Here is a 26648-nt window from a genome sequence, read left to right on the forward strand (position 1 = left end):
AGGGATGGATGGCAGCACACATTATAGTCAATATGTAGCAATTGCCAGAATTGGAATTTAGCAAAGGGCCCACACAATCAACCCACACCCTTTCAAAGGGCTCACCACCTGCAGGAATGGGGCACAGAGGAACGGACAGAATGACATGATTTGGTTTGCCAGCCAACTAGCAAGTGTGGCATGAACGGCAGTGTCCAGCATCACTCCTAATCGATGGCCAAAAGAAATATTATAGAATTTGTTGAGTAGTTTTTCTGATACCTAGGTGTCCAGACAGGGGATGGTCATGGGCTAGTGATAATGTGTGATCGGTATGACACGGGAACAACTACCTGGGCTACAGAGTTACTCCTCATTGGAATCACTGACCCCATGTCCTTAATAAAACACAATCTCAAATAAAATATATGCTCCGATAACCTTTCAGTTTGTTTTCTCTGCCAACTAACTTAAAGCAATGTGTCAGGGATTCATCAGATGTCTGAGCAGCAGGTAAGTCAGGCCGACTCATCAGATCAGGTAATGGGGGTGGGCACAACATCAGGCACACAAATGGACACAGCTACTTCCAGATAATCCATTATCTTCCCCATAAACGTGTGAGATAGAGACAACACCTAACCTATGTGCTTGAGCACAGGTTAGCACACAAACAGGAAAGTGATTTAAAACTAAATTCCATACATAGTTGATGGTGAACAGCCACAAAAACCATAATGTGTCAAGAAGAGTGTAATAAATCAAGCCACAGGGACATTCACTGTCAAGGAACATCAGGATGTTTTACAGCGCAAGTGAGCTTTAAGGGTCTGACTCAGGGGCCCAACAGAAATAACCTGCCAATCGTGGGACTTGAACTAGCAACCTTCTGATTACTACTCAAGTACCTTAACCACTGACTGCCACTGTTAGAAGTGGTAAGACAGATCATCCTGTTGATGGCTAAAGTAATCAGACAACTAATTCATTTTGTTTAATCAAACCTTGTCCATCTTACCCTAGAAAATCCTATTTTGGCTTTTGGACAATGGGAAAAAGGCACAATGAGTAGGACAATGAATCACTGTATCTGCTTACATTAAAACACACTCACGTCAGTTACAACATGTTCCAACAGCCCGTTCCTGAGAGCCATAACAAAAGAATCTCCATTCTCCTATTTGACCCCTCAATTTTCTGCTTGATGTCTGTTTAATTTATCAGAATGTTGCCTTAATCTCTCTGGAGAGAGAAGTGATCTACAACATTACAACAGGCAATAAACAAATATCACAAACAAACATTTTATTTGCCAACATATTAAAATAATGTCATTCTTTGTTCAGATTCTAAAGCACTCCAGAAAGTGAAAGTCAAGGCTGCTATGAACATTACACACACATACAGTCTAAAGTTTAAATGATGTGGCAATTTTGTACACGTGCCATTTTAAACTGCCTTAGTTCACATTTCTCTCTATGACAAATGACTGCAGCATGCAGTGCCTGCAGGACCCCGAAGATATTAAAGGAACTGATTCCATAGCACATCTCACACACACAAACAAGCAATATAAGGGTAATTCAACTTTAAATGCATATTTCTCAGCCATGCTACGTCCAATTCCCCTGAAACCATACAGCCTTAAAATTCAGATACCCAGATTTTGAATGACACCAGGCGCTTCTAGGCTACTAACGACCGCAGATATATTAACAGACAAATCCTGGATAAATTATACAACCCTACTAACCCTAACTTCTGAGCCCTAGTTCAGGAAAAACATTCTTGGTTTATACCACAATTGGATGGTGACCCCCTAAAAATAGTAGTCAATTAAATGTTAGGGACCTAAGTGCATTTTAGAAGGTTGGTTAAATGCCTATTGAATTTACATAATCTACTGTTTTAGACATTTATTTCTGTCCAGAGTTGCATTAATTTTTCCCCAAAATCTTGTATTGATGGGAGATTTGGACCACTGCGCAAAGTCTTCTCCAGCACATCCCAAAGATTTTCAATGGGGTTCAGATCTGGACTCTGTGGTGGCCAGTCCATCTGTGAAAATGATGTCTCATGCTCCCTGAACCACTCTTTCACAGATGAATGCCGATGAATCCTGGCATTGTCATCTTGGAATATGCCTGTGCCATCAGGGAAGAAAAAATCCATTGATGGAATAACCTCATTCTTTGGGCACATAACGTTGCCGAACCTAGACCTGACCAACTGCAGCAACCCCAGATCATAGCACTGCCCCCACAGGCTTGTACGGTAGGCACTAGGCATGATGGGTGCATCACTTCAGCCACCTCTCTTCCTACCCTGATGCGCCCATCACTCTGGAACAAGGTAAATCTGGACTCATCAGACCGCATGACCTTCTTCCATTGCTCCAGATTCCAATCTTTATGCTCCCTAGCAAATTGAAGCCGTTTTTGCCCGTTAGCCTCACTGACAAGTTGTTTTCTTAAAGCTACACAGCTGTTTAGTCCCAATCCCTTGAGTTCCCTTTGCATTGCATTTGCGTGTGGAAATGCTCTTACTTTCACTATTAAACATGTCCCTGAGTTCTGCTGTTGTTTTGTCTACGACTTGATTTCACCACAAATTAAAGTGATTGCCGATCACGATCATTCAAGATTTTTTTCCTATGACATTCCTGCCTCAGAGATTATGTTTCCCCACTGTCCTTCCACTTTTTAATAATGCGTTGGACAGTTCTTAACCCGATTTTAGTAGTTTCAGCAATCTGCTTAGATGTTTTCTTTGCTTGATGTATGCCAATAATTTGACCCTTTTGAAACAGATTAACATCTTTTCCACAACCACAAGATGTGTCTTTTGACATGGTTGTTTAACAAATAAGAAGCTACTCACTGCATCAGTTAGGGTTAAATAACTTGTTACCAGCTGAAACATAATCACCCATGCAGTAATTATCCAATGGGAGGCTCTTACTTATTTGCTTAGTTAAATCCAGGTGGTGACTTTCTTTTGGCCAGGCAGTGTAATATCTCAGGAATGGTAGCACCTAGAATCAAGTGTTTTTTGCATTAGAAAGCTCTCAATCTCCTCTGCACTCATTCCTATAGAGAACAAAGAGGGAGGTCACCAAGAATGGAAAAAGTATGAATGAAATAGACTCCTCCATAGCTAACAAACAGATTAGTGGACGGAACGCTGATGGTAGAAGCCTGGCTGTTCTGGGACCTTGTGGAAGGTGAGGAGACAGTCTGCCACTAGTGTACCCCGCCATGGGTCCAAAGCATTAGAAGCTTGATATCTTTCTGAAAAATTACATTGGAATTGTAGAAAAGCTCTCCACCTCAGAGGAGGGTATCTAGTGTTTAAAAGGCCGAAACATGCAATGATTCTGTGGTACACTGCTGACGATGTGTCCTACAAATTCTCCATACACTAACTAGAATGATCCCTTTACCCAAACCCCTAAGCACAATAATGTGATCCCCTAAGACACAATTCTCTACCTCCCATTAAGGCAGCCACACATGTAGTGAGACACACCTGCCAAACCCCTTATTTTGGGGGAGAAAAACAAAAGAGCTATATAGGGTAGTACACTTCTCCGCATAATACTCCACTCTGAAGCCCTCAAATGGATAACCCACTCCATCTCTAGGCATCTCTATCCCTAACCCTGACTTTGTGACCCTAACTCTGACCCTGTCCCTAACCCTAAACATCTTATGCCCCTAGCCCTGACCATAACCCTGACTATAGCCCTGACCCTAACCATCTCATGCCCCCACCGCTAACCTTAACCAGGCCCTAACCATAAACCTAAAACCATTTCCCACCTATAACCCTGTAACCTAAACCAACTCCTAAATCACAGACACCCCCATCCCCATCCCCCAAAATTTAACCAACCACCCATCCTCAGGCCCTAAAACCTAACCACCTACAACCGAACACAATGCTCACCTCTGCCCTAATACCTTAACCCTCTCCCACCTACCAGTCATTGGGCCTAAAATCTAAAATTATCCCCTACCCCTTGACTGTAAACTTTAATCCTGATTGCACATATTAGGACACACGCCTGGGACTGATCAACCTAAGGTGGGCCATCTAGAGGAGGGTGTCTAGTGTTTAAAAGGCTGAAACATCCAGTGATTGTGTGGTACACTACTGATGATGTGTCCTACAAATTCTCCATACACTAACTAAAATGACTCCTTGACCCAAACCCCTAAGCACAATAATGTGATCCCCTAAAACACAATTCCCTACCTCCCATTAAGCCAACCACAGGCACATGGAGGGAGACCCCTGCTAAACTCCTTAATAACTAATAGTGGGGGAGTAAAATAAAAGGCCTCTACATGGCAATACACTTCTCTTGTCTTCCTATAAAACATCACTCTGAAGCCCTCAAATAGATAATCCGCTCCATCTCTAGGTGCTGAACATAAGGCCTGACCTCTGACCCCAACCAACCCTAAGCCTAATATAAACATACAAATAAATAAATCAATAATAACAGAAGTAAGTAGATAAATAAAAAAATAAATAAATAAATAGATAAAAGACCAAGACAAGTACCAGATAAGTCCAGAGCATATACCTAAGCCCCATGCCTACATTGCAGCCTAAGACTAGTCCTCAATAATATGATTAGTTCTTGTCTTATTCAGGGAAAAGTGAAAAACTGTAATCGAGTGTACCTCGGCAGATAGAGAGACTAGATTATTAGGCATGTCCAGGTACGAGAGTGTGTAAATTATGGCACTATAATGTGCAGAGATAGACTCCGGCAGATCTAGCTATGGCAGCACAGCTAAAACGAAAGAGCCACAAGGAAACACAGGCATGAGGGCACCCTGAACATCAACACTCCGCTGTTCTCAGCGGAGGTAAAGTGACAGCATCATAACATCCCAGTTTACCATAACTCTCAGTGCCATGGACCCCCAAATCTACACCTTCATCTAAGATGGGAAGTAGTTAATAAAATGCCTGACTGTACTGATAGGTTTTCAGCGTAGCCTTAAATTTAGAGTCTGTGTCTGAGTCTTGAACATTTACAGGAAGGTTATTCCATAGTGTGGGAACTTTATAGGAAAAGGCTCTGCCCCCTGCGGTAGATTATTCTTGGTACTAGTAAAGAGCCACACCTTTTGATCTAAGCAGACATGGTGGATCGTAATGCACTAGGAGTCCTCTAATGTACTGTGGAGCAAGACTATTCAGTGCTTTGTAGGTCACTAGAAGTATTTTATAATCAATATGACATTTTACTGGGAGTCAGTGTAAAGTAGCTAAGATAGGAGGGATGTGATTTTCTAGTTCTAGTAAGAACTCTGGAAGCTGCATTTTGAAATAGCTGGAGCTTGTTTATGTGTTAGTGGTACAGCCAGATAGTAAGACATTACAGTAGTCCAATCTTGAAGTGATAAATGCATGGACTAGATTTTCTGCATCATGTGAGGAGAGCATGTTCCTAATCTTTGAAATGTTCCTAAGGAGGAGAAAGGCAGTCCTAGAAATACTATGAGCTTCGAATGAGAAACCGGGATCCATAATCACTCCAAGATCTTTAACTGTTAGAGAAGATGTGATTGGAGATCATGTAGGTTCACTGAGTAATTAGAGAGTGAGGACATAGCTGTCTCTGGGCCTAATAGAAGCACCTCTGTTTTGTCAGGATTAAGTGAGAGAAAGTTCCTGAGTGTCTGATGTCCTTTATTCATTTGTCAATAATACTAAGATGAAACGTCCTCTGGTTTGGATGAGACATATAACTGAGTATCATGAGCATAGCAGTGGAAACTAGCACATTGTTTATGTATAATGTCACCTAGAGGTAGCATATTTAAAGATTAAAGCAAAGGCCCTAGAACAGATCCTTGTGGGACACCATAGCTAACCTTGTTTTATGCTGAGAAGTCTCCATTTATATTAACAAACTGGTAGCGACCAGAAATGGCAATTCCCCTAATCCCAACATTTTCAAATCTATCTAGTAAAATGTTGTGATCTATAGTGTCAAATGCTGCACTCAGATCAAGCAATATAAGCAAAGAGACATAATCCTGGTCAAAAGCCAACAGCAAGTCATTAACTACTTTAATTAGTGCTGTTTCTGTACTATGATTAAGCCTAAACCCTGAATGAAAGACGTCATGTATCTGGTTCTGATTCAGATATGAGCTTAGCTGCTGAAATACAGCTTTTTCTAGGATGTTGAAAATAAATGGAAGGCCTGTAATTTGACAGCTCACAAGGGCCAAGGTTAGTTTTTTGATAAGTGGTCTGATTATTCCTAATTTGAATGATTTAGGAACATAGGCAATTTTGTAATTTGAGCATTGGTGTCAGTTTTATCAGTTTTATCGGTGTCACAGAGCGGGCAATGTTCTGGACCTGATTTTCACCCAGATCACCACAACACTCAGCATTGCAGTCACCCCCTCCACCTCTCAGACCATCATTTTCTGTCCTTCTCTCTCTCCCTCCCTTCTCTTTCCATCCATGTCTCCCCGATATGTTTTTCCTCCTTCTGTCGCAATCTGTGCTCCATCGCTCCCTCTTCCCTTACTTCTACCATTTTGTCCACCCTTCCTCACCCTGACTCTTTCTTCTCTCTCCATGGATACAGTTACTAATACTTTCTACACTCTCCTCATCGATTAATCTTCTGTGCGCTCTCTCCTCTAGACCTGCAAGACCTTCCCACCTGCCCCCTGGCTAACAGAAACACTCCACTGCCACATGAGAAAAATAAGGACTGCAGAGAGGCAGTGGAGGAAAACTCACCCAGATTCAGACCTCAGCTCATACCATTCTCTCCTTTCCAGGTTCTCACTGGAAGTAACATTTGAAAAGTCATCCTACTACAGAGGAAAATTATAAGCATCAGCATCGGATCCAGGAAAGCTCTTCAGTATTTTTTCTTCTTTCCTTAACCCTCCCTCTCCCCCTCCTTCCTCATCTCTTACTCCTGACGATTTCATCACCTTTTTTGAGGAGAAGGTTGCAGCAATCCACCAGTCCTTTTCCTCTGTTCCCACTCTTCCAAGCTGTGTTCATTCCCCTACATCCAACTCTCTGGTTTCTTTTGCTTCTCTCTCCTCAGATGAAATGCTTCAACTCCTGACTTCCAGTAATCCGACTACACGTCCACTGGATGCCATTCCTTCCACTCTGATCCAGACAACCTCGAGAGATCTGCTTCCTTTCATGTCTGTCATTATAAACAACTCCTTATCTTCTGGACATGTACCAACTGCATTTAAAATCGTCAGGGTGGTACCAGTCTTAAAGAAGGCCACACTCAACAGCGCCAACATAATCAATTACAGACCAGTATCACTTCTTTCTTCTCAAAGGTTCTTTATTGTACATTTTATAATCAATCATCTCTTTTCCTCACCCAGAAAAAGCTCCACAATTCCAATGTCTGGCTACAAACCTGCACATTCAACAAAAACAGCCCTCATAGCAGTGACAGAGAAACTTCATGCTGCCAAAGCTGCCAAACTATCTTGATTCTTCTTGACCTTTCGGCAGCCTTTGACACAGTAAACCACATCCTTCTCCTCTCTGTTCTCTTCAGCCATGGTGTGACTGAGTCTGCATGGAAATGGTTTCAGTCCTATTTGGGGGGAAGGTCCTATCAGGTAACATGGAGAGGATCCACATCCAATCCATGTAGACTCTTCCCTGGTGTCCCCCAGAGCTCAGTATTAGGCCCTCTTCTCTTCTATTTGTATATTTGTTCTCTTGGTGATATAATATCTTCTCATGGCTTCTCCTACCACCCAATTAATTCTTTCTTTCCCACCCTCCAACATGCAGGTTTCCAGACATATCTCAGCATGCATGACTGACATTGCGTCCACCACTTGAAGCTCAACCCCTGTAAAACTGAGCTTCTATACATACCTGGAACTCCCAGCCCTTACCATGACCTCTCAGTTTCCTTTGAGAACTCGCTGGTATCACCATCTGAAGCTGCTTGTAGCCTGGGCATAAATTTGGACAACCAGTTGTCATTCTCAACTCATGTTTCAAATGTAACCCGGTCTTGCAGATTCCTCTTTTGTAACATATGAAGGATTCTGCCCTTTCTCTCACAGGAAGCTGCCCAGGTACTTGTGCAGTATCTTTTAATCACAAAGCTAGGCTAATGTAACTCACTACTCACTGGTCTTCCTCTAAGGGCCATCAGACCTCTACAACTTGTCCAGAATGTAGCAGCACGACTGGTCTTCAATCTTCTGAAGTTCACATATGTCACTCCACTACTATGCTCCCTTCACTGGCTTTCAGTAGCTGCAAGCATCAAATACCAATCCTTGATGCTCGCCTACAAAGCCAAAAATGGACCAGCCCCTCCATACATAAGGTCAATGGTCAAAGCCTGATCCATACCTCGAGTACTTTGAACCTCAAATACCGCTTGGCTTGAAACACCATGCTTCAAGTCTCATGGAAGACAAGAATTGAGACTATTCTCTGTCCTAGCTCCCAGATGGTGGAACAAACTTCCTCTGGCTTTCTGGACAGCGGAGTCCCTTGCAGTGTTCAAACACAGACTGAAGACTCATCTATTTGTGGAATATTTAAATGACCACTCCTGCTCCTATGTAGACTAACTGAAACTTTAGTATGTATTGTTTATTGCACTTATTGTTGTCTGCTATAGAGTTTATATGTGTTTTGCACTTCTAGGCATCACCATTGATCCCTGTATTTCAACAGTATTCTAGTTCAATGGTATCTTGAACTCTAACCTACTGTACTAGCTAGGATGTATTCTATGAGTAAATGACAAAGCATTTTTGTTCCTCTGAATAAGAGCATCTACCAAATGCAATAATGTAACATGTAAATGTAAATGAATGGGGAAAAAAAACCATATATAACATATTTCATCCTTTTCCATGATACCTGTAATCAATAATGTTGCCAGCTGTTAAACAAACTGGAAGATCCAGAGTAGTAAGGCTATCATATTAATCATCATGGGGTCAATCATTGTTCTGTATTATCATATTTAAGCCATTTAGAAAATGGTTTATGCAAATTGCCTTACAGTTACAACTGAATACAATTCAAGCAATTGAGGGTTACAGGTCTTGCTCAGGGGCCCAACAGTGGCAACTTGGTACTAGTAGACTAGTACCTTAACCACTGAGCCGCCACAACTCTAATAAATAAATCTACTAGTTTTATGAACACCAGGACTTGTGTAATATCACTTTAAAAAGTCATAAAGTAATTTAGAAGGGCTTAACATATTCCTTATGATTATTACAGTGAGGAATTATTATTATTGTCGTTGTTTTTATGTAGACACCTACATCATCATCATCATATTGTTGTTGCTGTTGTAATTTTACAAATTACAATACTATGCATAGCCACTAGATGGAGCTACACCACCATCTTAAAGATTTCTGAGGCAAGCTCTTCTCCTGTCATCTTTTCCATTCCTACTTCAATGACTATTAATTCATTGTTCTCAGCCATCAGTATTTTACAATTTCATTTTCTCAATCTTTTCTCTGTGTGGTTCATTCTTCTCTTGCCTTCTGCTTCTGTAGGTGAACATTCTGCCTTTATCCTTTCACCCATCCCCCATCTTTGCTCATTCCCTTTCTCTCGCCTCATTCCTCTTGTCACCTGCAGTGGGAGGAGCTGTGCTCGTGTGCTGGGCTCTGATTGGCTGTTTAGGAAGGAGGCTGCAGTGGCATGGTGATGCTGTGCAGATGCTCAGCAGAAACACAGGCTGGCAGCATCCTCTCTCTCTCTCTCTCTTACTCTCTCTCTTTCTCTTTTTCTGTCTGTCTTTCTCTCCCTCCCCCTTCTTTTACATCTTTTTTTCCTTTCCTACACACACATATACACACAACACACACACACACAGTCAGCCACACTGCAGCAAAAGGAAGAGGACACACACGCAGGGTGTAAGGTAGGATTGGGCCTTTTCTCATGCTGCCTTGCGTTTAGTGGATGGCAGAAGACTTTATTATTCCTGCTTTCTTTCAAGGACTGCCGGACCAAGCAACAACCGCAACCTGCTCACATGAAGAGGAGTGACCACAGCATGGAGAGATTAATCTCACACACACCCACTTAGCACAGACTTAATCATACTTACACACACAGACACATTTGGCACAACGTGCTTAATCACACGCGCACACACACACACACACACACACACACACACACACACACACACACACACACACACACACACACACACACAGCTTCAGTTTTCCTCCTGGCTGTGGACAGAGGAGCAGGTCTACTTTGACTTTTATGCGCATGTGAATCTGGCCGTATGTGTTTCCAGGATTTGGGCTCTCGAAAAACATACAAAGCTGAGCACAGGAAAGTGCTTATTCCTTTTTGAGTCTGGTTTCTGTCGCTCCTCTTCCTCGTGACGAAGGCGTACTGTATCCCAGGATGCTGTGTAACAGGCCATTCCGCTAGGCTGCAGCAGCATGGGTGGAGCCCCAGACGAACGAGAAGGTACGGATTGGACGGCTCTTCTCCAGACGGGTGCGCACACACACCCTGCTACTGCCCATGGGTGAGGACAGCGAGAGCCCCAAAATCAACCACAGCTTCCTCCGAGACTACGTCACAGAGGGTATGTACTTACACATGCATCTCACATAATCATAACACACACAGCACTTAGAACAGCAACCTGAGCTCTGTCACCTCTAGAACACACTCATAAACAGTGCAATAATGCTCCGTAGTTCTGCTGAGTCAGCAGGTCCTCTCGCTGGCTGCAGACATCCAGATGTCTGAGGGGACACAGATGTCAGATTGTTAAAATCTGTAAATACATGGCCTTCTTATATCTTTGACATTAAACACACATATACACTTGAAATAGTTGAATGCACGGTTAAATTATAGTTACAGTCCTTTGAACCACAATCATTTACCCCATATAGTCTCAGGTCATCTGACCAAAATTATCTCATAGTTTTGCATAGAAAATCAGTCCTCCACCAACTGACACCCTTGAATCAAGTTAGTTGTGTGTCTTTGCTCCATCTACCAGGTCACTTGCTGCCCTTCCACTGAGTTTGTTTCACTCTTCATCTGTACACAGTGGATTCATTTATTTTGCCAAGCCTAAAGTTAAAATAAAATATTCTCTCTGCAATATGCCTGAATCATACTGCATGCTGAGGATTTTTAGATTAACAAATGTTCTGTGACATTAGTCAAGTGTTACAGCGGTGCTGCAGTTCCCAATCAGTTTTTAAGACAAATGGATCTGCACTAATGTATCAGCTGTCTTATTCTGTAAAGACTCAAACGCACAAAACACATTTTAAACAGGCTAAGGTTAGTGTTAGTGTTAGTGTTTAGTGTTAGAGTTAGATTAAGTTAGGGTAGGGTTAAATTAGGTTAGGTTAGGGTTAGGTTAAGATAGGGTTAGGGTTAGGTTAAATTAGGGTTAGGTTAGGTTAGTGTTAGGGTTACGTTTGGGGTTACAGTTAGGGTTAAAAAATGCTGAAGCATGTAAAAAATCTATGAATCGTTAAATTGATAATGACCATGTGAACTGCCTGATCTAGTCACCAGTACACACTGTATACTCAAGTTAAATGCTACGGAAAGTAACAGTGAAGTTGTTGTGTGTGGCTGTACCAATATGCTAATTAAATCGGACGGCTCTCTATGATCAGAACATCTAAGAATTAAAATTATCCAAAGAAATAAATGATTAAACAGCATAAAATTTTACCCTAACCCATAAAATTTTACCCTAACCCTAACCCTAACCCTAACTAACCCTAACCCTAATCCTAACCCTAATCCTAACCCTAACCCTAACCCTAATCCTAACCCTAACCCTAACCCTAACCCTAATCCTAACCCTAACCTTAACCCTAACGAGATAAAGGGTTACCCTCTGTGTTGTGTTGTTACTTCCCTCCCTCTCTTTTCTTGTGCCTTCAGCTGATGTTATTTCCACGGTGGAGTTCAACCAGACTGGTGACCTGCTGGCAACCGGTGACAGGGGAGGCCGAGTGGTTATCTTCCAGCGGGAACCAGAGGTGAATCTACCTTTCCAGGGTTAGGGTTAGGGTTAGGGGTAAGGGTAACCCATTGTAGGTCACCAAACCATTTGGAGGAAGCAAATCACTTGCAATATAAATAATTGGCATAATGATACATCAGATTTATAATACATTCTCACCACCATCTTTGTTTGAAACATTTATTTATCAGAAAGTGCTTCTGGATGTACATTTAAGGTCTATAGCTCATCTGGTACTATGTATATTATTTGTTAGCCACCCATCACAGCAATGGACAATTTCTGACCACATGGATGTTGTTTTCTAGATAGTTTTAGGCAGTAGGTCATTCTCAACCCCATTGTGACACATCTCAAAATTCCAGCATCACTGACAAACCTGATATGCTCATTCCAGCACAGCACCAACTATCATAGTGCAAACCTTAACCCTATCATGGTGCTAACCCTAACCCTACTATAGTGCTAACCCTAACCCTATCATGGTGCTAACCCTAACCCTACCATAGTGCTAACCCAAACCCTATCATGGTGCTAACCCTAACCCTACTATAGTGCTAACCTTAACCCTATCGTGGTGCTAACCCTAACCCTAACCCTAACTCTACCATAGTGCTAACCTTAACCCTAACATAGTGCTAACCCTAACCCTACCATTGTGCTAATGCTAACCTTATCCTAGTGCTAACCCTAACCCTAATCCTATCATAGTGCTAACCCTAACCCTATCATGGTGCTAACCCTAACCCTATCATGGTGCTAACCCTAACCCTAACCCTACCATAGTGCTAACCCTAACCCTAATCCTAACCTTATTATAGTGCTAACCCTAACCCTATCCTAGTGCTAACCCTAACCCAAACCCTATCATAGTGCTAACCCTAACCCTAATCCTAACCCTACCATAGTGCTAACCCTAACCCTACCATAGTGCTAACCCTAACCCTATCATGGTGCTAACCCTAACCCTATCGTGGTGCTAACCCTAACCATAACCCTATCATTGTGCTAACACTAACCCTACCATAGTGCTAACCCTAACCCTACCATAGTGCTAACCCTAACCCTAATCCTAACCTTATTATAGTGCTAACCCTAACCCTATCCTAGTGCTAACCCTAACCCAAACCCTATCATAGTGCTAACCCTAACCCTAATCCTTACCCTATCATAGTGCTAACCCTAACCCTACCATAGTGCTAACCCTAACCCTATCATGGTGCTAACCCTAACCCTATCGTGGTGCTAACCCTAACCCTAACCCTATCATCGTGCTAACCCTAGCCCTATCATAGTGCTAACCCTAACCCTACCATAGTGCTAACCCTAACCCTATCATTGTGCTAATGCTAACCCAACCATAGTGCTAACCCTAACCCTACCATAGTGCTAACCCTAACCCTATCATTGTGCTAACGCTAACCCTATCATAGTGCTAACCCTAACCCTATCATTGTGCTAATGCTAACCCTATCATAGTGCTAACCCTAACCCTATTATGTCTCTACCACACCATTACTACACCACTACCATGCCAATACCATATTGGTACCATGCCAATTCTACCCAAAAACCACTCCACTGCCATTGCAACCATGCCACTACCACGCCACTACCACACCAAAACCATGCCACTGTCACACCGCTAATACATCAGTACTACACCACTACCATAGCAATGCCATGCCACTACAAGGCCAATCCCATGCTATTATCATGGCACTACTTGGCATGAAATTTTAATGGACCAATGGGGACCCAGGTTTCTGTTTAAAAAGTTAAAATAACATTTTCTGGCCAGCCAGTGGGCCTTGCAGCACAGGATAACCTGTGCGCTATTCTGTCCCATATACACACCTGCACATACATACACACACAAACGGATGTGTATGTGTGTGTAGTTTTGTGTATGCGCATGCGCACACACACACACACACACACACACACACACACACACCGCTTCATGAGGAGTGAATGCTGGTCTTTTTGCCAAGCCTAAATTAGCCTGTACATTAATGCATCCTTGACAGTGTCCTCTAGAACTGTAAATATATCGGCGTACTTGTTAACTATCAGCAGAAAACATCACTGTACCATATTAATCACAATGGACATATAAACACAGACTTTTACACTAAACCCTGCCTCATATACATAAATTAGTTAGTGTGGGGTCTGATTAACCTCCAACTCCATGACTCTCTGAAAGAAGACATGTTTTGCAGTATGTCCTACTATACATACTCTAACCCATAGTGTATATACTGCATATACTCTAGCCCATAGTGTATATACTGTATATACTCTAACCCAAAGTGTATATACTCTAACCCATAGTGTATATACTGTATATACTGTAACTCATACTGTATATACTCTAACCCATGTTTATATGTGGAGTAGTGTAAAGTTCACTATAGTACAACATGTAACAGATGTGTAGGATAGACAGCATACCTCCACGTACTGGTGTCAGAATTCTTTGACCCACTCACAGTTCTTTCACAAGGAGCTTTGTACAACTGTTTAATTAACAACTCTGTGTTTGGTCAGAGTCTGGGTTATTGCATGTGTTATGGGTTATAACATGGGTTATCACATGGGCTATCACATGGGCTATGAGGGTGGCTCTTACTTCATCAGGGACAACAGCTCTTACTGTGAACACCACACAGGACTCTTACAGTCCTGCTCATTCAGTGATTAGAATGTAAATGCCATAATGGGGCCTCCTTGTGAGATATGATAATATAGCAATGACAAAGCATTCCTGGAAAACGCACTGCTCTCATGTCCAGTACCTTGACCTAAACCTCACTGAAACACTACAGGTTCAGCCGAAGGGAAGAATCCACTAGGATCAAGATTTCAGATAGAATGTAGTATGACACAATAGAATGTGGATATAATGTAGTTGACACAATATTACATAATTATACTGGAATAATGAGAATATAATTTAATACAATAAAAAATAATTTTATGTAGTATTTTGTGTTAACTTAATCCTTAAAAACATTACAGTTAGGTGGTGCAATTTTCTGGAACTGAGATAAACCACAGATTTTGAGTACATTTGTTTCTGACTACTAGTATTTGTGTCATTGAAGAGATAGGATAAATTTGTGTCTGTTCTACAGGATAAAGGAGGAAGGGAAGAGCTTGGTGATGCAGGGGAGTATAATGTCTACAGCACGTTTCAGAGCCATGAGCCTGACTTTGACTACCTGAAAAGTCTTGAAATTGAGGAGAAGATCAACAAGATTCGCTGGCTGCCTCAGCAGAATGCTGCCCACTTCCTCCTGTCCACAAACGGTGAGCAAAGTAACTGTGCCATCAGACCGAACACTTAGAGACACATGACTGAGACCTTAGAGACACAAGGCTGAACACTTAGAGACACACAACTGAGACCTTAGACACACATGGCTGAGACCTTAAAAACATGACTAAAACACATGATTGAGCCCTTAGAAACACTGAGCCCCTAGAGACACAAGGCCAAACACTTAATGACATAAGGCTGAACACTTTGAGACACAAGGCACACTTAGAGACATAAGGCTGAGACCTTAGAGACACATGACTGAGACCTTAGAGACGCATGACTGATCCCTTTTGAAACATAAGGCTGAGACCTTAGAGACACATGACTGAGCCCTTAGAGACATAAGGCTGAGACCTTAGAGACACATGACTGATCCCTTTTGAGACATAAGGCTGAGACCTTAGAGACACATGACTGAGCCCTTAGAGTTACAAGGCTCAGCTCTTAGAGACACAGGGATGAGACCTTAGAGACACATGGCTGAGACCTTAGAGCTCCCCTGGCATACTAAGCCACTCAAAATAGTCTTGAGAGTAATGAGGGACTTTATGTGCAGAATCCTAATTACATGTTGTGACTGGGAGACCTTGACAACAGGAGAGACAAACTAACAAAGAAAATAGGGGGGTGGGACACAACCATCTGTTTATTCAAAATGACTGGTGTATATAATATATTTTAAATGATTGGCATATATAATCACATTCTGCTGTAGGAGAAACTCAGCCATTAATCTTTCACAGATAAGACCATAAAGTTGTGGAAAGTGAGTGAGAGGGACAGGAGGCCTGAAGGATACAACCTGAAGGATGAAGAAGGACGTCTTAAAGATATTTCCACCGTGACATCATTACAGGTGTGTGCTAAGGGTATTTCCATTGTGACTTTGTGACATCGATACAGGTGTGTTTACTTCCAATTTATTAGACATTTTAATAGATAAATGTGACACTGTTTGCCTGGTTTGACGATGTTACAAAAGCAACATTTACATCCACATGCCCAAATTATTTAGTCAAACTAAGAAACTACACTGAAGCATAACCAGATAGTTCTGTTTCTGTGCACTCCCGAACAGCCCACTTTAACTACCACATGAAACACCTAATTTGTATCGCTATACATTTACCCACAGGAGTTTGTCTGCTTTTTTATGACACAGTGTCAGATAAGAGAGCTGGTCCTGCCTTAGACCTGAGCTGCAGTAGAAGGTTTTTGCAGTTTTTGAACAATGTTATACTCCAAACCCCGCTTTCCACTAATTTATATAAAACAGTCTTGGATTCATGTAACTTTCAATAAAGGTGTCGTACTGCAGGAAATGTCACAAAATGTTGAAGAATCTCAGATTGCGGGCCACTGGAGTGATTACAGGTCCAAACAGTTCAGATATTGTCAGCCTGGACAATATGCTTTAAACAGGCTAGTATAAGCCTGGACTACATGCTTTAATCAGGCTAAACTTAACTCTGTCCATGACAATCTTCCCACTGGTGCATGTGTAAATATAAGTATTGTCCAGTAGTCTTAACTGCCTTCACTGCTTATGAGGTTCAAGTGGATGCACAATTTAACCGGATAATGATTTTACTGGCTTCTAAAAGTCAATGCAAAATGAATGACTGTGTTACTAACAGATGAATATTCCAAAAGTAAATAAAAAGACGATTGTGCTTATATTTACTGAGCCATTCTGTTGGACAGGTTGTTTGGGTTGAATCACTTAAGATATATTATTGATGCAGGTTCCAGTACTGAAGCCTGCTGATCTGATGGTGGAGGTCAGGCCAAGGCGTGTTTTTGCAAATGGCCACACCTACCATGTGAACTCCATCTCGGTAAACAGTGATGGGGAGACATACCTGTCAGCTGATGACCTGAGAATTAACATGTGGCACCTGGCCATTACAGACCGGAGCTTCAGTATCCTGTGGGTGCTGTAATACATACTCAGATAACACAGTCACCTTCCAGACTGACATATACTCAGATAACGCAGATCATCTTCCAGACTGACACATGCTCAAATAACACTGAGTATCTTATAGATTAACACATGCTCAAATAACACTCAGTATCTTATAGATTAACACATTCTCGTATTACAGAAAACATACTCAAAAAAGAGCATCTTTTAGACTTGGGTTGTGGTGCTCTGTGTCTGTGTCTTAAATGTAGCTTTAAATCACTTAAATCTCCCCTCCATTATAATAGTTAACATTATTTTGACTATTGACTATTTTAGCAATATTTGTAACATTTAATATATTAATGCAGCATATTTACACACAGCAGCAACACCTTTGTGTTGAGGTGCATACAAAATAGGTATGAGGGTATGAAATTATGTAATGAAGGCTTAGGTTTAGATACGAGGGTTAAAGTTTAGGGTTAGGGTTAGATACGAGGGTTAAGGTTTAGGGTTTAGGGTTAGAGTTAGGGTTAGATAGAAGGGTTAGGGTTTAAGGTTAGGGTTAGGGTTAGATATGAGGGTTAGGGTTTGAGGGTTAGAGTTAAGGGTTAGGGTTAGATACGAGGGTTTAGGGTTAGGGTTAGTTATGAGGATTAGGGATTAGGGTTTATGGTTAGGGTCAGATTTAAGGGTTAGGGTTTAGGGTTAGAGTTAAGGTTGGGGTTAGAGTTTAGAGTTAGGGTTAGATATGAAGATTAGGGTTAGAGTTAGATATGAGGGTGAGGGTTAGGGTTAGGGTTTAGGGTTTAGGGTTTAGGGTTAGGGTTAGGGTTAGATATGAGGGTTAGGGTTAGGGTTTAGGGTTAGATATGAGGATATGAAATTATGTAATGAAGCCTGAAAATTTTCTATAATTTGGTGTCACAAGAATGAGAGCAATATGTGTATCTGTATTGTGTGTGTGGCCTGACCTAGAAATAAAAAATCTATGGAAGTGTTTGAATAATTCACCAAGAAACCACTAAACTTAAAAATGCATGGTGTGTGCTTGTGATTTAAAACATCGCACATTCATCTAAATTGGTGTGTATGTAGAGGTACCACTGATGCATTAAAATGCATTCCAGTGTACATTCCTCATTTACATTCCTTTTGCACTGCCATGCTAAACTCTTCCAGCGTAGTGTCCTTGACTCTCCTTCATCAGACATTGTGGACATTAAGCCGGCAAACATGGAGGATCTGACAGAGGTGATCACAGCATCAGAGTTCCACCCCAAGCATTGCCACCTGTTTGTTTACAGCAGCAGTAAGGGGACACTCCGCCTGTGTGACATGAGAGCATCTGCCCTCTGTGACAAGCACTCCAAAAGTAAGCAAACCTCCACCCATCCATCAGCTTGCTCCCCGACCAGATCCTGCCCCCCACACACCCATCTACCAGCTCACGCCCCCACACACCCGTCATAATCATAATTTTCCATCAAGTCTGCTGTGTTTCATATGGTAGAAGAACAATTATACAATCACTTTGACAAATACTGAGGTGATGTTTTTGATCAAATGTGATCTAATGTAATCTATTGTAATCTACCTATGAACAGACCTCATTTTGCAGCTCTCTTGACTTTTAATCACTTGGCATTATAATTAAGATGACCAGTGTCTTTTGACATGTTCCAGTCTTTGAGGAGCCAGAGGACCCTGGCAATCGTTCTTTCTTCTCTGAGATCATCTCTTCAGTATCAGATGTCAAATTTAGCCACAGTGGTCGCTACCTGCTCACACGAGACTATCTGACCACCAAGGTGTGGGACCTGAACATGGAGAAAGGCCCTATCGAAACATACCAGGTGGGTGTGTGTGTCTAGTCCAGGACTCCCGTGTGTGTGCGTGTCTAGTCCAGGACTCCTGGGTGAGTGTGTATCTAGTCCAGGACTCCCGGGTGAGTGCATGTCTAGTCCAGGACTCCCGGGTGAGTGCGTGTCTAGTCCAGGACTCCCAGGCGAGTGTGTGTGTGTCTAGTCCAGGACTCCCAGGTGAGTGTGTGTGTGTCCGGTCCAGGACTTCCAGGTGAGTGCGTGTCTAGTCCAGCACTCCCAGGTGAGTGTGTGTGCGTGCAGTCCAGGACTCCCAGGTGAGTGTGTGTGTGTCCGGTCCAGGACTTCCAGGTGAGTGCGTGTCTAGTCCAGCACTCCCAGGTGAGTGTGTGTGCGTGCAGTCCAGGACTCCCAGGTGAGTGTGTGTGTGTCCAGTCCAGGACTCCCAAGTGAGTGTGTGTGTGTGTGTCCAGTCCAGGACTTCCAGGTTGCACAGTGTGTCTACACTACACACTCTTAAGCCTCCACATTCGCTAATTTTTAAGGAAAAGAAACAAACAGACATTTGTTGGCCATCATCATTGCCACTAAATTGTGATCACTACCTTAATTGCCCACAAATAATTAGTCCATAAACCAAATAATAATTACACATAAACACAAGCTTCTTGCCTAAATCCAGTAACCTGCTCTCTGTCTGTGTAGGTACACGACTACCTGCGGAGTAAGCTGTGTTCCTTGTATGAGAACGACTGTATCTTTGACAAGTTTGAGTGTGTGTGGAACAGTACAGACAGGTAAGCTAAACTTTTACACAGTAGGTGGTACTGTGTAGGTGGTCCTGTTCCTAGAGAATCACTACCTAAAACACCAAAATCAAACACTAACGTCTACCCCCTCACTCACCATCTACACATTCAAAATATATCCTAGATGTCATATCATGGTGTCACAATGACACCAGCCTGAAAATAGCACAGCAGTACACTGCAGGTCACGTGATAACAGCCAGATTAGTTTGAGCAGGTCACATGATAACAGCCAGGTTAGTTTGAGCACAGTTTATCCTGTAGAGTTTAACTGTAGCGCATATGTAGTGTATTTGTGATAACGGGTTATCTGCCTTCCAATGAAAGCACATAAACAATATTGCTAGTGTCTGCTCACCACCATGGATCTGTGGCCAACAATGATTTATATATTAATCCATTCTTTAAAAAAAAAAAAAGAATTATTTTGTGTCGTTTGGCTGCACATTAAAGTAAGATTAGGACCTGACAGAAACAAACCCAGAGATGAAAACAATAACCGAACAAGAAAAGTACATTTATGGGGTTAATTGCTATAGAGCTTTAGCATATTTAAACTGCATGAAAAAGCAGAAGTCTGTCATTAGTCTGCTGAGTTTTAAGGTGGACTGAAATTTTGCTAATTCCCTCCATGGATTTGTTTAATAAATAACCATGTAATCATTGTCAGATTACATTTCTATTGCTTTTAAGCAGAGGTTGAGTGTAGAGAGTCTCATAGTACAGGTAGCCTCTCTGTTTGCTTCCTTAGTGCCTGGTGATTTACCACTGAAATTTACTAAAAACAAAGAATTCAAAAAATGCAGTAGAACATAAGGTGTAAATTTCAGGAGTCAGTGATTGTGGCAGCTGTACTGAGCAGAGAGACACATATAGACACATATAGAGGTTGTTTGCGTGTTTGTGTGCATGATGGGGGTGACGGCAGTACAGCAGAGAACCAAGCAGGTGGTGACCACGGCATTAAAGATCATCCCCCTAAAAGACAACATATGGCAATATAAGGAAAACAGTCTTCTAAACAATGTTTCTGTTTCTTATCATTTTATTTATATTTATGTCATATCCGTGCATATCTGTAAAAAGTCTGCATATATAATACATCTCACATAAAAATTCCCCAACACTATAAGATTCATCAAGTCAACAGAACCACAGATCCACAGTTGTTTTTAATGAAAACATGTTACTGGATATTGGATGAGATTCGAATTGGTATTGTGCCATCTTAAATTTTTTTCTATAACATTTAATAGCATTTAGCTGATGCTTTTAGCTAAAGTGACTTACAGTTCTGACTGAACACATCTTGAGTAATTGAGGGTTAAGGGTCTTGCTCAGGGGCCCAACAGTGGTAACCGGGTGGTGGTGAGGCTTGAACTGGCAACTTTCTGATTACAAGTCCAATACCTTAGCCACCAGTGCCTCTATACTGTTCACTACACTTCACTTTGTGTATTTGTTGAACTCCTTCCACCGCCAGTGTGATCATGACTGGAACGTATAACAGCTTCTTCCGGATGTTCGACCGTGAGGCGGGACGTGGGGTGACGCTGGAGGCATGGAGAGAGAGCAGCAAGCCGCGAGCAGTGCTACGAACTCGGCGGGTTTACACTGGGGGGCGGCGGCGCCGTGGAGACGTGGGTGTGGACAGCTTGGACTTCACCAAAAAGATTCTTCATATGGCGTGGCACCCTGCTGAGAACATTATTGCTATAGCAACCACCAACAACCTGTACATCTTTCAGGACAGAGTACACCCAGAAAACCAGTGACATCACAAGAGCAGTCATCTCAACAGGGGAATGTGGCTCTGTACACACACACACACACACACACACACACACACACACACACACACACACACACACACACACATACAATGTTGAACAGTCAAACATAGTAATGCCCCTGTGAAGACGTATTTCAAAGTTTTTGGATAAATGCAAAGACAGGCAACAGAGTGGAACTACTTACTCCAACCCAATCACAATCACAGTCCCATCAAGCCTGTTTTCCTTTACTGCCAAGAGTATTTAAATTTGTGAGTGTACTTTTAAGCTGACACCACTGTCAACCTGTCCTTAACTGCACTGATGTAACTGACAGTGCTGTCAGCCAATCCCTGAAAGCTATCACCGCTACTCAGCAGAGAGATGAAGCAGTTCTTATGGGCTGCAGGTCACTTGGCTGCCATGGATGCATTTACCTGATTGTCATGGTTTCAGGAGAGCTCTAAGCAGTCTTCTTATCATGTGCTTCCCAAAACAAATCCCACAGTTTGTTACTCTGCAAGTTCTGCTTTCTCTTTACATATTTGCTTAACCCAGGATTCACATTTATATTATACTTTCTCTTTGAAACAACACATCTCAGTATCTCATTAACAGCCATTCCTGGATGTTTCTTTATGAATCCTCATGAGAGCTCTACCACACACTAACACCTGTCATAACGCTAACCCTGTACCTCACACTAACACCTGTCTTAACCCTAACCCAGTTCTTTCAACAGGTAGCATCTGCATTTGTGACTATTCAACGAACACAATACACTGATGAGGTGATTTAATAGCAAGCATATTTTTTAAGGATAATATACCCTTTCTGGCATGAATCACAAGTACGTAGAGTCCCAATTATTATTTTACCAATAAGAAATTATTAGAAAATCGCTGATTGATAATGTTTCTGCAAAAAAAATTAAAAATTTACAAAATGCTCTTCTTACCCCAAATATAGTCGATCAGTCATATGACAGACATATTGGATGTTAAACATATGCTACTACATTTTTACCCTAACCTTAACCCTGACCCTAGGTTAGGTTAACAGGTAATGGAGGATAAATACATGCCTAAAAACACTTGTCTCACCACATTCTGTTCATAAATTATATCAAGTACTTGCCAATTTGGATTAGGACAGAGTTTGAGTTACAATTATCGATAAATCACCACACAGGTGAAAGCTGTAACATCTTAATATCACATCTAGAAGTAACCCTAACCCTAACACTAACCAGCTGGGCTTACGAGCAACCGTAACCCTGACCCCCAACATTAACCCAATTTGGGAGTAACCCTATCCCTGATTCCTAGCCCTAACCCTTAGCAGTAACCCTAATAGTGATGTCTTGCTGTAAGTTCTTTTTTCTCTTTTTCTAGGGACTGCTTAGTATCAATTTCTCATAAACACACACCACCGTGTGGTCAGATGAACTGGGGTTGTAGTAAGCTACATTTTTCTTCACCAATTGCTTGATGTAAAGGTCAAAGGTGATGCTGCTGTTTCATGACAAACACAAGTGCAGCGCAGGAGGTTCTGGAGAACAAACTAATGTAAATGCCAAATCCAGTCTGAACTGCTCCATTTTCCAAACTCCAGTACATGGAACTTATGGGGCTCCTCCATTCTTCATTCTTTCATGATCATTTATTTTTATCTCATGGCCTGTTACCATGGCAACAAGCCATCCACAATTGTATACCCTGCCATACAAACATTTAGTAAGCCTTAACACACACACACACACACACACAGCAAGCAAGCAGGAAATAGGATCTTGAATTTTTCAGGGCACACACGCACGCACGCACAAGCATGTCTACCATTATTCTGTGTTACTAATATGTATATCTGCAGCGCCTAAACAAATTCTAACGACACCTACTAGAGAAATAAAAAGGAATGTGTATAAGACAAGATAATACAAGTGTATAACATTTTAAGTCTACTTTATTGTTCACTGTTCACATAAATAACTCATTTATTTAGGATGAATGTTTGTGTACATCCTTTATCTACAGAAACACAAGGCGTGTATTAGAATCACACTGTGCACAAAAAGCAGGTCAGAAGCACAGAGAGAACAAGATGACACCACACGACACCATCACACTGAGACATGTGAAGTGCCTGTCTCACGTTCCATCGGCTGATGTCAACAGAGTGGGACAAAAAGGTGTGACATAAGCTGTGACGTTTGTGTAGTACTGTAACAGTACTGTGGTTACATTTGAGTAACATGCGTTAAGCGGATCTATTTTATGATCAATGCATTAAATCCTAGTGTTAACTCCTGCAAAACAGATTTGAAGGTGAGAAATTTCACATTAAACAGACAATTTAAAAATATATTTGCTTCACATATCAAACATATCATATATATCATAAAAATGGGAAAATAACTTACACTTAATCATTGATAAAGCCAAACATGGTGTATATATGATTCAAATCTCTGTGTGGTGTAACACAAACAGGGTTTTGCATCAAAGGCTTAGAGAGTATTGTAGGATATCAGATGTGTTATTCTGCTGCTCTTAGACATACGGTAAACTTTTGGGTCGGCACAAATGTCTGTCTGGCAGGTCTTTAACTGGCTCTCAGTTCTGTTTCAAAGGTTGAAAAAGCATGTGAATTTGCTAATATACCAAAATGCTAAGTTGACAAAATACAGCAGTAATGTGTCATTTTTGTGATAAACTCTTAAGAGAGAATAGTCTAAAATTTAATACTAGAGGAAACTGCACAAATTGTAACAAAGCTTATTCACACAGATATAAGATTTATCCAGCCATTTTATGGTGACTGATGATGTGTGTATACACACACACACACACACACACACACACACACACACACACACACACACGCACACACACACACACACACACACAAATACCAAGGGCTGAGAAAAGAGCTGGAAAAGATGTGGTAATTGGAGCACTAGCACTGTGACCCTCAAACTGGGAGAATGAATCCAAAAGATCCCAGGAACAACATCCAAGATCTCTGTCCAGAAGAGTGCAGTCCTGGGAACAGCTAAGATACTATGCAGGACCCTCAAGCTCCCAGACCTCTGTTAAACCACCAGGAGGAGGGTGAGTGGAATTTTTATATACATTTTTTTTCCCCTTTCAAGCTCCGGTGTATATATATAAATACATCAGTGGCAGTTGGTTAAAATATTCTAGGTGGGGCTGTTGGTGACGGTCTGTTTCAACAACCATCCCAATACAACTTAAATTCCTAGTACTCTGTGAAGTAGCTAGTAATTGTTTAATTTGCATTAAAAATCAACAGAATAATAATAAATGACTAATAAATGCATTAGTTGCAGCTCTAGCGTGCTCAGATGGAAGGTACTTTGTGCATCATTAGAAAAACATTTGAATATTTTAATTTGAGCAATTGAGGGTTTGGGGCCTTGCTCCAGGGGCCCAACAGTGGCAATTTGGCAATGGTGGGACTTAAACTGACAACCTTCTGATTACTAGTAACAGGAACCAAGACTCAAAGGAGGAGGGAGCCATAGCAGCAGCGACCGATTCAAGACCCTGATATATGTAACATATATAAACGTCCCCATATGTAAAGCTTGGACACGGACATGTGCAAAGCTGATTTGTGACAACAGCTGTTGTAAAAAGTGTTATATAAATAAACTTTGCTTGCTACCACCCACTAGAAGAATGAAATAGAGATTTTATTTGATTTCGGACACACAAGACTCCCTCGACGTAGACAGACGTTTATTAAACAAACGCAAATAACGAACATAATGGCACTCACATGAAACGAACACGGTGAACACGTGCAACAAGAACATGAACATAATCAAGACCGACAAGGACGCACACACCAACAGGCCTTTCATTACAAACGTAACACAATAAACCATGTGCATGGCTACAAACGAGACCACGTCTCCCACGGCACGTACCACGTCAACAGTGGGACAGGGGAGCATTCCGTCACAACAATGGTGTATGATTTTTACACAACGAACCTACAAACCAACCAGCAGAAGAAAAATAGAAAGGCAGCAGAGGAGGAGAAAATATTCTTCTTAGATTTACGATAATTCAATGTGATAGAAAATGGCACGAAGTACATTAATAAGGCTGTTTCTTGTAGAGGTGAGGAAATGCTTCAGATCTGGGCAACCATCCTGTTATTAACTGTCAGCTGAGTTAAGAGAGAAGAGACTAATTTAAATAATGTATACTCTGTTATACTCTGTCTGGTTTTTTTGTTTGTTTGTTTTTTTGTTTTTTTAAGTGGCCAGTCAGTTTCCTGTATACTCGTGTATATTAGTTCAGTAGGCTGAGGAAAAATTAGACATAATAATATACATGATCCTAACTGCCTGATGAACTGCTCAATGGAAACTTGTGACACTTTAATTGATAAAGCATGACTTGGAAAAATAGGGTTTTTCTGTAGGAAATGATAAAATTTATGTAAAGAACAATTACATAAAGCACAAAGATACATAACGATTTTTTTTTATCACAATAAGCCAGTTTGATGGAAATAAGCTGCCAGCAGTAAAATGTGAAATTGACACATTTAAATTAATTTATTTTAACACATTTAAAGGAATTTATTTTAACACATTTAAATTAATTATTTTAACACACTTAAATGAAGAATATTATTTTAACACATTTAAATCAATTTATTTGAATACATATTCATTTTAATGCTTGCAATGTATGTAAAAAGGTGATGGAAATTCCTGCTTAAGAGTTATTTTGTCATGTACAGACAAAATTAAATAACATTTTTAAAACATTAGAGAAAAGAGAGAAACAATGTTAAGTAAGAAATCCTCGTGCTATGTTATGAAAGGCACAGTGGCGTCTGATTCTGAGTGATTCTTTCAGCTTTGATCTGAATTTTACATTTACATTTTTTACAATTGTAATAAATTCCAAAACCTAACCTAAACATGTATGTCTACT

At 41.2% G+C, this 26648-nt stretch overlaps 1 protein-coding gene across 1 annotated transcript; it reads left to right on the forward strand.

Annotated features, from left to right (window-relative positions):
* Positions 1 to 10165: 10165 nt before the first annotated feature.
* On the forward strand, positions 10166 to 24353 carry ppp2r2ca (protein phosphatase 2, regulatory subunit B, gamma a). The gene is made up of 9 exons (XM_035530360.1): positions 10166 to 10612; positions 11947 to 12044; positions 15169 to 15343; positions 16100 to 16212; positions 17102 to 17279; positions 18476 to 18640; positions 18952 to 19121; positions 19794 to 19885; positions 21381 to 24353. Exons 1-9 carry the CDS (start codon positions 10549 to 10551, stop codon positions 21670 to 21672), a joined length of 1347 nt encoding a protein of 448 aa, XP_035386253.1. The 5' UTR covers positions 10166 to 10548; the 3' UTR covers positions 21673 to 24353.
* Positions 24354 to 26648: the final 2295 nt, after the last annotated feature.

This window comes from Electrophorus electricus, chromosome 9, assembly GCF_013358815.1.
Source record: "Electrophorus electricus isolate fEleEle1 chromosome 9, fEleEle1.pri, whole genome shotgun sequence".
Classification (NCBI taxonomy): Eukaryota; Metazoa; Chordata; class Actinopteri; order Gymnotiformes; family Gymnotidae; genus Electrophorus; species Electrophorus electricus.